This window comes from Rosa rugosa, chromosome 1 (genome assembly GCF_958449725.1).
Source record: "Rosa rugosa chromosome 1, drRosRugo1.1, whole genome shotgun sequence".
NCBI lineage: Eukaryota > Viridiplantae > Streptophyta > Magnoliopsida > Rosales > Rosaceae > Rosa > Rosa rugosa.
Window position 1 is genome coordinate 70,974,074 of NC_084820.1, and position 13,100 is coordinate 70,987,173.

Consider the following 13,100-nt stretch of genomic DNA (forward strand, 5'->3'; position numbering starts at 1 on the left):
TTCAAATTGGAAAGACCAAAGGACCACATTGGCCTGTGATAGCTCATAGACATATTGTAATTTAACTACTTAGTCCTCTCTCATCAAGAAACATTGAGTAAGACAATAAGTTGTAAACAATCAAATCCGCATGTACAGGCGTAACCTGTGCATATTTACATATGCTAAATCTTGTTAGCACTATTTTATTTTGATGGTCGTTTGTTTATACGTATTTGACGTACTTAAGCATGTCTTTCTTTGTTCATTAGGATTAGCAATCGAACAAAAGTTTTACAGAGATCGAAGACAATAGATAATTTGGTGCAGGGACTCTGCACCATTGCCAGCATAGAAGACCCTCCTGACTGAAATTGTTGTGAGCTTGCCAGCTCGACCTCTGGTCCGATTCAAATGCATCTCCAAGCATTGGCTCTCTCTTATCAACAACCCCAAATTCTTCCTCCATCTCCGCTGTCTTCCCTTGTAAATCCATTGCCTTTTCTTTCATCCCTCGTGATCTTGATAATGACCGTCGAAGTACCATGGAAACCAAAATCTATCCAACTTTGTAGCGTGTGGTTCACCCAACTGCAGTCCTCATAACTTGGTTCAAAACCTACACGACGTCATGATCATCCAGTCCTGTACGTAATGGCTTCTTCTTATGTACGTTGTCCCCTCGAAGAAACACGTACGTAAACCCCCATACTGTTGCAGTTTTTCCACACTAGCTTATTTCTCCAGCTCCTGCTGCTTCTGGTCAACCATGTATCTTCCTCGGTCAGGCTTTGGCTTTTGACCCTTCCAAATCACCTCATTACAAGGTGCTCTATTTCCTCAGATTATTAACGGACCGACCAGAAGGTAAGTACGGCCTTAAATACCACATGCATGAAGATATAGTCATCTGAGCTTAATTACCAGAAAGAATGAAGCAGCAGGTTGGGATGACATGATGAACTCGGAATTGAAAAACTATACATAGGCCAATTCTTGAATTAAGGAAAATTTACAATCTGAGTCTTTCAAACTCAGAAGGGCAGTGAGATAATAGAGCCTGCAATGAAGAGAAAGTTAGAAGGTGGGCCAGAAGATTGGGGAACGGAAAGATGAAGAAAGATAGATCAATTCATCAAACAGAAATCATGGATTCTTCACACTTTCTGCTGAGATTTAGGGATTTGCAGAAAGACTAAGAGAGAGATGAGGACGAAGATGAATCTGTATTGCTTTTTCTAAAGAATGATTATACAATGCTAAGTACATGGTTTTAATGCTTAACAGTTTCTGTTTTAGCCTAACTAATTTCTCTAACTTTATTTTCTTGCAATGATGATGTGACACGTGTTTGGGTCTGCAACAGAATGTTGTTGACTTGGGTTCTTCATTGACTTGTTGACTTATCTGATTCATCCTACACTCTCAACTCTCCATATACAAATCATCACATGCAGAAAAATCACAACCCAATTCTCAAATATCGAAATCAACTAACAAAAATGAAAATTCGAAAAAATATTCAAAATCAGTTACAACTGAATAAACACATACACCTAGCAGCTCACCCAACCCAAATCCATCCCCCCCCCCCCAAAAAAAAAAAAAATTGCAAAATTCACAATCAACCACCTGCATATCAAAATAAGGAAAAGAAAAATAAAGCACCAGAGAACAACCAAATCAGGAATCGAACGAAAAAAAAAGGCCCCAGACTCACTATCCATTCTCCCTTTCTCTACCTCTCTCACCCTCATGTCCGTCGCCTCTCTTTTTCTCCCTCTCATCCTTCAGTTAGCTTAATTAGTGAAAAATGATTCAAGAGTTACATAGCACTGTGGATTTCAGCAAACAATAAAGTTTTAAAGCGTAGCAGATATCAGGTATAAGCAATGAGTCAGCAATTTTTCAAAACACTAACCTGTGTGTGTAAGACAATCGAGCCCCTAAACCATAAGCATTTCATATTTTCATACAAATCAAATGTCACCGAAAAGAGCTCAACAATCATTGAAGCCAAGATTAAACAGAGAAAAGAAGTACTGACTAACCTATGCAGCTTCTGTAGAGGTAACCCAGCTGATAAGTACACCACCGATCAGAAGCAACACCAGCCTTTAACAAAACCAGACAGAGGAATGAGAAACAGGATGGATGGGTATCATGCACCATATATTATATACATAGTTGTAAAACGCAATCAACTGACGAATGACTATCATATCGGCGTTGATTTTATCAAGCCGAAATCTTACCAACCTTTTACTGCTGCTGATTTCCATAGCTTCCGGAAGACAGAAAGAGTTAAGGATTTTGCTTATGCTGGGAAAAGAATTAGGCCTGAGCCGGAGAAAGATGAAATTTGATTGAGATTTGTGAGAGAAATTGTTGAGAAGAAGATCGGCGGACGCAGAAGACGACGTTTACACCGAGGGCAGAAAAGGAATTCACCTGTTACTAATTCTATGAACAGTGAACGCAGAGCAGAAGCTCTGGTACTATACTAGGAATAGTTGCCCGCGCGTTATGCTGTTGCAGAGGATGTTGTAGAGGAGTTATGCATATTTAGTCTGAAACTTGTGGAAGTTGAAACTTTAATTGATGAAATGAGATATTAAATTTTAAGAATAGAGTAGCAAATAAATAACTGGTATTTTATCAACTTGATTTGTTGGTATTTTATCAACTAATTGCAGTGTAGAAGTGCAGGTTCCGCTAATTGAGACGTATTATTCCGCTTTACTTGGTTGCATGAGATATACTCACGGTGATTCAAATGCAGTAGACCCAATTTGAGCATAAATAGAATTTTGTGGTGTATAAAGGAACTAACTTTAACATCTCCAGTCAAAAAAAACTTAAAAATTCATCATTACAGTATACTGAAAACCAGTTCATGAATCAAAAACATATGCCATTATCAAAAACACATACCAGTATGATCACTTCTATATTTCTGAACTTTATAGAAAACAAATAGATATCTACTTTGAGATTGGTAAGAAATTAAGGAAAAGAAAAGAAAACCGATGTTTTTTAGGAGAAATTTCTATATAGTATATACAGAGACTACCAAAAATATGAAGCGATATAAAATTGTAAGGAGAACTAAAAGCTATCAGATATCGATTTCATTAATGACAAACATTTTACATGTTTACTGCAACATATTTTACAACATTCATATTAATAATCTGTCACTGCCTCTTCCTTTGCAGGAAATAACAAAAACAATTTTCAAAAGTGCTGCATTTCTCAAAGAAAGAGATTTCAGACACAACAATGATAGAAGATCTCTCCTATAACAAACAACATGTGAGAAAAGATCTCAAAGTTCCCAAGTTCAGCACCTTTGTGTGACTAAAAACTTTACAACATGAGTACTGAAGGAGGCTGCTATACATCTACTCATAGCTGATCGAGTTATCACTGTTTCACCCAAAGAAGAAAAAGAAAGATGTTCAACTGCAGTCATCATCCAAAGTTAAAAAATCTTGCAGATGGAGAATTTGAGAAATGCTATGAAAACATAATATTAGCTAATGCACACCTCCACATCAAATCAAGAAGAAGTATCTATTTACATCATGAACATCACATTAAACAACACTAAACTACGTGGATATATGCATTTAGCATTTACCAGGCATAAATAGTGATGCAGATATTGAAATTGAAAAGTGTAAAATGATGTCCAAGACTGTAAATACTTTATCGTCTGACCTTTGAGTGCCACAGTGTTGGAGGATAATACAAATAAATCAATGATCAAAATCACAGGAAGCCATTCCCAGACCTGTGGAACGAGTGCTTGAATTAGATTAGACGTGGAGTCTAACCAAGTATACTTAAGGAGAGCATATAGAAAAAAAAAAAAAATTAGAAAAAGAAACCATCAGATTTGCAAATCATACCAGATTCGTAAGAGAACCATGAGTTTTTAGAAGCAATTCGTTTTGTATCTTTGGTATACTGATATTGCTTAACCTGTACAGAAACGGTATAAAGAATACATAACCTTTAATTGTCAAGGCAGCAAGACAGCTTTTATATGAATCTGAAGGATGCTGAATTTTCATTTTCTGTCAAAAGCTTATGCATTATATGTTGTTGCAAACGAATTATTTTTCTAAGCTTAACATCAGATGAAAAACAAAACTGCTTGAAGTTTAAAGCACTTTGGTACAGTAAGAAGTAGTAGTACATTTGTTAGCTAGTAGTGCCTGCGTGTTGATAAACTGACTTTTCTGTAATGGAAATTTGTTTGTAAGAATGATGTAACAACATACTTGGAGCAGCTTTATCAGTATAAACTAAACAAAAGAATATGGATCCGCATGCTACAACTATCTAATAAGCAACATGAATGACATTATCAAAATGCAGAACAATAATCTTGGGAATGTTCTTTTCAAAGATGAATTCCTATTGAATTCATACAGATCTAAAGGATTGTCTCTATGGCAGATAGTGATTTTGAAATAAAAAGCAGCATTGATATATAAGGCATACAGATTCACAAAACAATAAAGATTAAGGAGTTGACAATTGTCAATATTCAAACAATCTTCTAACCCTGTATTTAACAGAAATGAAATACTAAAACAAACATCCATAAGCAAAACAACAATCTTGCTGTAGATACCTCAGTGAATTAATTGAAAATCGAAGAGCTTCAAAATGAGCAAGAATTCAAAATGGAAGGAATAGTAACAACAGATCTAAAATTGAAGCTGGAAACAGAGAGAGACAAAATAGAAAGAAAGTTGAAAACTGAAAGCAGTAGCAAAACATTTTGGATACTGGAACTATTGAAAACTTAAACGTTGGCTTATTAATTGAGATCAAATTGTATGTATTTAAAATTAATAGATAAATAAAAAACGACAATGATAAAGGAAAAAGACGATAAATGTGGTTGAGTGTTTGTTGTGCTTGAAAGTATCAAATTGAAATGGTTTCATAAGATAAACAGAGAACTGATTGGAAAATATCAGATTGTTACCTTCAAAGTATTAGAGTCGATTACTCAGATGCCAAGTCATGGAAGAAACAAAGTTCCTACAATATGAAAACATTAAATTAATGCCTCAATTCTGGCAGATCAATAAATCCATATAAAGTGACCAATGTAAACTAAATTGAAGAACAAATAGGGATCGAAAACGAACCAAATTGAGGGGTGACTTTCTGCAATTTCGGCAGCTTGGCTTCTTTATTAGAAAATCACGTGTTCTGATCACCCAGTTAAATACAATTCAAATGGACATTACATAAACATATACTAAATCAACAAAATTCAGAACTTGGGAGTAGATCGGAGCAGAAAACTGAATAAAAGTAATGATGTGCGGAAGTTGAAAAAATAACCACTTGTTTCAAAATCAAGCCTTTTCTATTTGCTTTTGGTATAAGTTTGTTTTCTTAGATTATCAACTAAATCTCAGTTTGGGAGCTGTACAAAACCGAAAGTGTAAATTATGATAGAAATTAAAATTGTTGAAGTAAACAAAGAAGTTTGTAAAGAAATTCAATCAAAATTCAGCTAGAAGTGTTATTCATCTACAGCTAGAGTAATATTCTATGTTCAGAAACTGGAAACTCTTTGATTCAAATCAAAAAATCGATCAGTTGGTTAACATCACAGACTTGAATGAACTTTTTGGCAAATAGACACATAGAAGATTATGTTGACCAAGCCCTCACTGTACCACCCTCAAAATTTGGTATGTAAGTTACGCAGTGGGTGCGCATTGTACCACCCTCAACATAGAACTTTTTGACCAAGCCTGGCCCTCATTTAACAAAACAAATATACATATAGAAGATTACTTCTTACCTTAATGTGGTCAACTTGATTCTTGTTGAAGAATCTAAAAGCCTGTTTTAGATAGAAAAACAACAAAAGCAAGGTTGTCATAAGTTCATGATAAACAGAGAACAAAATGTTCCGGAATTAAAAATATATTTGGGCTTTATTATAGGTCATTAGAATTTCTACCATTTATCCGAATATTGTCAAAAATTTGAAGGCGTAGCATAAAACAAAACAACAGGTAACAAATCATACTGGTTGCTAGGTTTACAATGTCATTGTGGCAGAATTAATATCACTTGTGAGCCAGGAGTGACATTAACTCCTTTACCAAATTCGAGTGACTATCTAAGTTTAAATTAAACATCTTGATGAAACCAATCATGAGCCAAAACCAATAATACAAATTCCAAATTCGATTCCAGAATTCCATTAAGAATCTAACATGATAAAACCATTTACTTTACATGCAATAGGATACGTGGTTGCCATACATATTGGCATTTAAATCCTTAAAGATTGGTTCCAGTTTAGGAAGACCCTTTAATAAACTTACCAGCTTTTTGTGGCAGATGAATCCAATTGCCACCAGTTCCATGAGTCCCAAGACTTAGCTTTATCATCCTCAGGAGACCACTGTCCTTTTTTGACATTAGCTTTGTCACAACATGGAGCTCTTGCCATGGTCAATAGTATAGAAATGAGATGTGATCATCCTAAACTCTTTATAATGAACAAATTGATTATGAAATTAAAAGTAGTCTAAAAGTATGGAACCTAAGAATAATAAAAATGCAAAAGAACTTCTATAAGTAGTCTAAAAGTACAAAACCCAGAAGGCATGTTAGCAACTAATCCAACCTTATAAGTAGTCTAAGAATAATAAAATGCAAAAGAACTTCCATTCGCAACTCAAACTCGTAAACCAATTGAGCAGCCACACAATTCGTAATGCAGATGTTGAGAATCACTTACCACACTTTCCGCAGCCTCTTTTGGCTGAGATTCTACTCCAAACTCGTTTCTGTCATTGCCTGAAAAAACAAAATCAAGAAAAGTCTTTCAATAACATATACAAATCAATAAAATCTCAATCAATATTAAAATTAAAACCAATTTCCTACTACTTGATATCGTTTACTTTTAGTTAACTATCAAATGTTTTGTATCATCAGGGTATATTGTTGATGTTTCCTAAAAAATTAGTTCCACTTCATGTACCAAATGCGTTGTCAATGCTGCATGAAGAAGTCAGAGAATAAGATCGAATTTAATTCTTGTCATTAGTCACCATTATGTGAGAGACCCTTAAGAACATTAACAGCAGAAACAGATTTCTTGTCATTGATCACCATCATCTGATTTGTTAATAGTCAGATATGTATTAACAAATCTGCAGGAACACACCTTCTCGAAAGTAACTAATTAACCAGAGGTTTTGAAAAAAAAAAACAAAACAGTAATGTCTCCCGAAGAACTCACCAAAAACACCACTCCAACAATATCTCAACTGAAAAGCCTTAAGCAGATGTTGAGGATAAAGGAAAGCTTGAAAATATAAGCTTCACCCATTTTGAGCTATGTCTAATCAGTTTCCATTCTTAGTATCACAATTCAATCACACAAATTATTTTTTCTCCAAAAGTTTGATCTGTGCAGACGTAAATAATCAGAAAATTGAACTAAAGTAATTAAATTGAGCTAATCTTACATGCAGTAAGCAGTGAGGGGCTTCGCAAGCTCAGTGGCCACAATACAGTCCGTCCTCTGTTACTTCACTCGATCAAATCCCAGGTATGTGCAGAACTAATGACAAAAAAAACAAGGGACATCAAGCCGATAGGTGTGTATGGTAATCGATCACTACACGTGGAAGGTTGGAAGGACTGCACATCTTCTACGAACTAAGCTCCTGGTATTCCTCTTCGCTCTGTTATCCTAACCCAAAGTTACACTGATGTAGATTAGGCAAATACAATTCCTGGATCAGCTTCTCCGATTTCTATTGGGCTATTCTGGGCACGGCGGAAACAAACTCTCCGTTTCTCTCCCTCCTCCGCTGCACTCTTCTCTCTCCGCGCAAAAAATCCAAAAAGAGGGAGGATTCTAGAACGACAGAATGGCAGGGCCGTAGTTAACAAAAAATAGAGGGCAAAAGAGTCATTTCATACACCCCCAATATGAACAGTAAAATAAATAGTGCAGGAGCTTTAGTATATAGTAAATAAATTTCCGTCACTCCACTTCAAGTTCAAGCCAAAACAACTGTTAAATGAACAGGAGAAATGAACACCAACCCTCCTTTAGAGCATCTCCAACAGACTAGTTATATTCAAATTTTAGCTATATATAACTATTTTTAAAGAAAAATTCAACTCTAACAGACTAGTTATTGCTAAGTTAAATTTAGCTTTTGCTAAATTGGTTAGCTATATTTAGCTAGAGAATCATGCATAGCTAAAACAAAAGTTATATTTCTCCCTCCTCTTTTGTCCACATATCAGTTTATGATTGGATAAAATATAGTAAATTATTTATAAATAATTACTACTACTGGAGCAACATTGTTAAATTAATAGCTATATTTCACAATTTTAGCTATATTTAACTACAAAATAATTCCTACTGTTGGAAATGCTCTTAGTATATAGTAATAGTAAATTTAGAATTTGAGTTTCTGTTAGTGGGCCTACTTTCTGAGCTGTTGGTGGGCTACTTTGTTTTTCTTTTCTTTTTTCTTTTTTCTCGGTGATTTTCAGAAACGGCCTTTTATCTATTTATTTATTTATCTCTTTATTTCCGATCTAGATTGGTTTCGGAAATCCTTATCCGTGAGAGAAAGGGGACTCCTCGTTGAATTAGAAACCTAGGGTTGGTGAACGATTTAAGTACGGAACCCTCGTTCTTCTTTAGCCGCAAAGATATCAGATCAGATCATCGCTCCGTTGAAGATATGGAAGAGATGCGTTCTTATGACCTTCAAGTGTTGCAAAGAAACCGAGGCTTGGGGGAGGACATGCTTCTCATCAGACTAACGTTGTTCAAGGCAACAGCCGGCCAATTTAACAGCAGTTCTTATGAAGAATGTCATCGAGTAGCTGTAAGACGTTATGGGATCAGTTTTTCAGATATGAAGCGGTATTTATCATCATCATCATGGAATGAAAACGGGTTTACACGAAAAATATCTGAAACTCTTACAAGCATGGGTGTCCCTCATGATTTACTGCCGGCTATTTTTCAAACATTGTCTCAGGTGGTTGAGGCGGCCGTCTCTGCCCACCATATTGATGTGGGTGTTTGCGAAACCACTTACCTCGGGGACGGGGAGGGCGCGGGCGCGGGCGCGGGCGGTGGAGATGTTGGAGGTGGAGGTGGAGTTGGAGTTGGAGGTGTTGTAGTTTTAGGTGTACGTGTAGGTGGTGGAGGTGTTGGAGGTGGAGATGGAGGTGTAGTTGGAGATGTTGGAGGTGCTGTTCGAGCTGGAGATGGAGATGTTGGAGGTGGAGGTGTTGGAGATGTTAGAGGTGTAGTTGGAGATGGAGATGTTAGAGGTGTAGGTGGAGATGTTGGAGGTGCTGTTGGAGTTAGAGGCAGAGGTGTAGGTGGAATGATTCCTGCGATTAAATCATCAATTGATGGTTTGGAGCAAGTGACAGTTGATATTACTATTATCACACATTCACCCTCGTGTTCTATTTGTTTGGAGGATTTTGCAGCTTTTGTAGATTATCAACAAGAACCGATTACTCGGTTGCCTGCGGACATCATTATCATGTACATTGCATTGTGCAGTGGCTGGAGTTCAGCCACCTATGTCCTCTCTGCCGATACCAAATGCCAACTGAAGATGATCAATCAAATTGAGGAGGGAGCCAAGCCAGCATTGCTCATTGATCAAAACAGCACCCCTATGGCATGCCAAGAGGTGCTAGCTGCTGTCTTCTTACATGTCTTCTTAATAATTAGCTGCTACTGTAACAATTTAATTTATTTTCAGTGCATCATCTTTTATTTTGTTTTGTTGGGAATTTTGTAGGTGACATTGGGCTTCTTTACTTTGTTTGTTTAAATTGTAATAAATTTGTACTTCAGTATGCTTATCAATACTGGATTGGTTCTTTAGGGTTTGAGATTACACTTTTTTCGCTTGCTTATTCTTTGGTCCAGAATTGATATATTATATTATAGGGTGCTGTTATGATCATTACTTTGAATTGGCTATGAAAATGCGAGTTTGATTTTATTTATTGAAACAGTAGATTGTTATGTATACATCTACTAAATCCTTAATCCTGATGGGCAATGCTCTCTGCTTTCAGAGCAACTTGTTGGAGGATTACCACAGAAAACATCCTTAATCCTGATGGGCAATCCTCTCTGCTTTCAGAGCAACTTGTCGGGGAATCACCACAGAAAACAAAACAAACTCATTGATTCGTGATAGGTGCACCAAGAGCAACCTGAAAGGGGGTGCTGGCTGCACTTCTTTAGCATAAATGCTGTCAGTTCTTCCCAGACTGCATGGTTGCACTTGGGTTTTTATTTTTATTTGTTTACTTATTTATGTTTTTTTTTTACTATATTATTATTTAGTGAATCACTTGGTTGGAGTTTCAAATGTTGAATACTTCAACTCACTTTTGACAAGTTTCTGTCTGTGGGTGTTGTTTTATCATGTGGCATGCCATATGATTGCACCCTGGGTTTCTATCCCATTTGTCTTTTCTAAGACAATTATTTTAGAGTACAAGAAGTAGACGCCCAGTAGGTTTTGGATTCCTACTGATGAATGGAGTTCTAATAAGGAAAAAAACAAAATATATCCTTATTGATGTAGGATTACTTGTAATCCTTGTCAGTTACAGAGAAAGAGAAGACATAATTGCCTACCATCAATGGGAATGAGTTTCTTAATTGATGAAGAAAACTAATATCCTTATGGCTATGTAAGAGGGGTTCTGTTCTTAGTTTTGCATCAAAGAGACATAGGACAAAGTGTATTCCATCTCAGAGTTGGAGAGTGAGAGAGGGCAAAGAAGAGAGAGATAGGAAGAGTAGTCTCCTTTCTTGGTTGTTTATCAAGTCTGTTAGATGCATATTACAAATATAGTAAGACTAAGATTGGTTTCTACGCAGTGGACGTAGGCAAAAGTTTCGCTGTACCACCTTAAATTTGTGTTCTTGTGTTCTTGCCTCTGGTTGTTTATCTTGGTGTGGTGTGCTTATTTAAGGTTTTGACATCACATATTGACCGATTCATAAAAGTTGCAAGTTATTTTGGTTGTTGACATCACATATTGACTGATTCATAACAGTTGCAAGTTCAAGAGGTGCTAGCTGCTGTCTGTTCAAGCTGCTAGTGCGTCATCTTTTTGTTTATTTGGTTGGGAATTTTGTAGGTGACATTGGGCTTCTTTACTCTGTTTGTTTAATTTGTAATAAATTTGTACTTCAGCATGCTTAACAATACTGGATTGGTTCTTCAGGGTTTGAGATTATACTTTTTTCGCTTGCTTATTCTTTGGTCCAGAATCGATATAATTAGAAATTTTGTCCACGCTTTGCCGATTCAATTAGTGTTATCAATGAATTAGAAGTCTTGATTGAGCTAAAGAAGACCTTAGTATCAGGGGACATCATTAGTTTGACCTCCATTCAAATTGAAACTTAAAGCCATATTATTTTCATTCACGTGTTAATATATTAATAAACAAAATTTAGAGCAAAATTTTAGATAACTGAATGAATCAGTTTTGGATCAAGATTTTAGCAGCCTCTTCTTCTGAAACAAAGCTAAAGCATCCAAAAATTTATCAAAATCTTGGATCTTTCCTAAGGTTCAGTGCATCATTGCCATTATGAAGTTCTACCAATCTCAGTCCCTGCAAGGTAAAATGGTTGATTATTAAGATGTACACGCCCGAAGAGAGCAAGCCCTCACGGTTATGGATCACATTGCTCCAAACACCAGACAAATCTATGTTTTACATGACCAAATCCTCCCGCACCCTCTCTTCTTTGGTTGATGGTGAAGAAGATCTTGCTGATATTTCACCTATATCTCAGCCAAGTGTGATATCAGACTCATATTTAGCTAATGCATCTTTGAATTTCTTGACCTGCAAAACAACGAATCCAATTAGTATAATTTGAATCATAAATACCCACTAATCCTTTTATTGCAATACTTACAGTGGCAATGGTGCAGCAAGCTACATACTCGCCCTTCTGCACCTCCATAAAACCTAGAGAATGGTATCACGTGAATGTGAAGACCATGTCACATAGTGTTGAGCTCTTCATAGTTAACCTTAAGAAAAATTGCATCTGGAATATGTGTTGATTGGTTGCTGGGGCGTGGAGGCGGCAGCCTGGTCTTCTTTGACATAGAGACAAGACTCTAGAGCTAGTGGAGATGTAGAACGGAGTCTAGTTTAGTTTGTTGATGCGAAGTTGAGAAGATGAAGAAGAAATGGTGTAAACCCAGATGCGTTTCTCTTCTGCTCCTCTGTTTCTCACTATCTCTGCAATTTACTACTGTTTCTCCTCAGTCTCTGCCAACAGATCAGGTAATCTTCATCAGCTACTTTTGTTTTGTGTTGTTTAATTCCCTCTTACCCAATACACTCTAAGGGAGTTTTCCCTAATACCCAATAATAATAAACCATCCTTATTCTTATGGAGCCGCCCTGCTCCCCAAATCACAACAACGCCACAATTTACAACTAAAATACGAATCATACAACATAAACCAAATACACATGTGCAACTCCCAAACTCTACAACATATGTCCCACAGGTTATTAGAGCAATCTAAAAGAGAAAAAGAATTCATGTACCAGTAGGTTCAACGATTAACTACAATATGAAAACTACAGCAGCAGATGCTATGCCCCGAATCCTACTATGCCGAACCAGCTACTCTGCAGACTAGGCATTTGAAACCGAAGGGCCCAGGGGAAAGTACATAAAAACGTTAGCGTGAGTGGACAAAAATAAGTAATTGTAAAAAAAAAGGAATTTATACTTTCCCACATTTATTTCATTAAAAAAAAAACCCAATGTATGCAACAATTATAAAACATAATTCTTTAAACCCTGAAATCTTGTGGAAACATACCAACCCCGCTGGTTAAGAGAAATCAGACTAGCTCCGCTAGTCAAGTAACAACAGAGTATGGGGAAGAAATAATCACCATACAAGTAAGGGAGCCTCCCAGGCTCGGGTCGGAGTGTCCCACACTCTTGAGCATCCCATGCTCTACTCAAAAACTCACCCACGAACACAGAGTAAGTGGGGAGG

The 13,100-nt window shown here is 36.5% G+C and overlaps 1 protein-coding gene and 1 long non-coding RNA gene across 3 annotated transcripts; one reads left to right on the plus strand and one right to left on the minus strand.

Moving 5' to 3' along the window:
* Nucleotides 1-83: 83 nt before the first annotated feature.
* On the minus strand, nt 84-7,890 carry LOC133726621 (uncharacterized). Of its 2 annotated transcripts, XR_009854890.1 has the most exons (12): nt 7,506-7,890; nt 6,770-6,828; nt 6,351-6,470; nt 5,819-5,860; nt 5,151-5,214; nt 4,985-5,040; nt 3,894-3,966; nt 3,703-3,775; nt 2,431-3,408; nt 2,239-2,319; nt 2,031-2,094; nt 84-1,039 (listed from the first exon to the last, which is right to left on the minus strand). It is a non-coding gene; the product is annotated as an uncharacterized LOC133726621 (long non-coding RNA). The 2 variants fall into 2 exon arrangements; XR_009854889.1 differs by having other exon boundaries at nt 2,239-3,408.
* A 693-nt stretch (nt 7,891-8,583) lies between these two features.
* Nucleotides 8,584-10,415, plus strand: LOC133726622 (uncharacterized). The gene is made up of 2 exons (XM_062154210.1): nt 8,584-9,722; nt 10,117-10,415. The coding sequence occupies exons 1-2, from the start codon at nt 8,748-8,750 to the stop codon at nt 10,153-10,155; spliced, it is 1,014 nt and encodes a 337-aa protein (XP_062010194.1). The 5' UTR covers nt 8,584-8,747; the 3' UTR covers nt 10,156-10,415.
* Nucleotides 10,416-13,100: the final 2,685 nt, after the last annotated feature.

Bases quoted from the DNA above. Each gene is read 5' to 3' on its own strand.
- LOC133726622 (XM_062154210.1), top strand. From the start codon at position 8,748: ATGGAAGAGATGCGTTCTTATGACCTTCAAGTGTTGCAAAGAAACCGA. The intron at 9,723-10,116 runs GTGCTAGCTGCT...CTCTGCTTTCAG, and splicing joins CCCCTATGGCATGCCAAGAG to AGCAACTTGTTGGAGGATTA.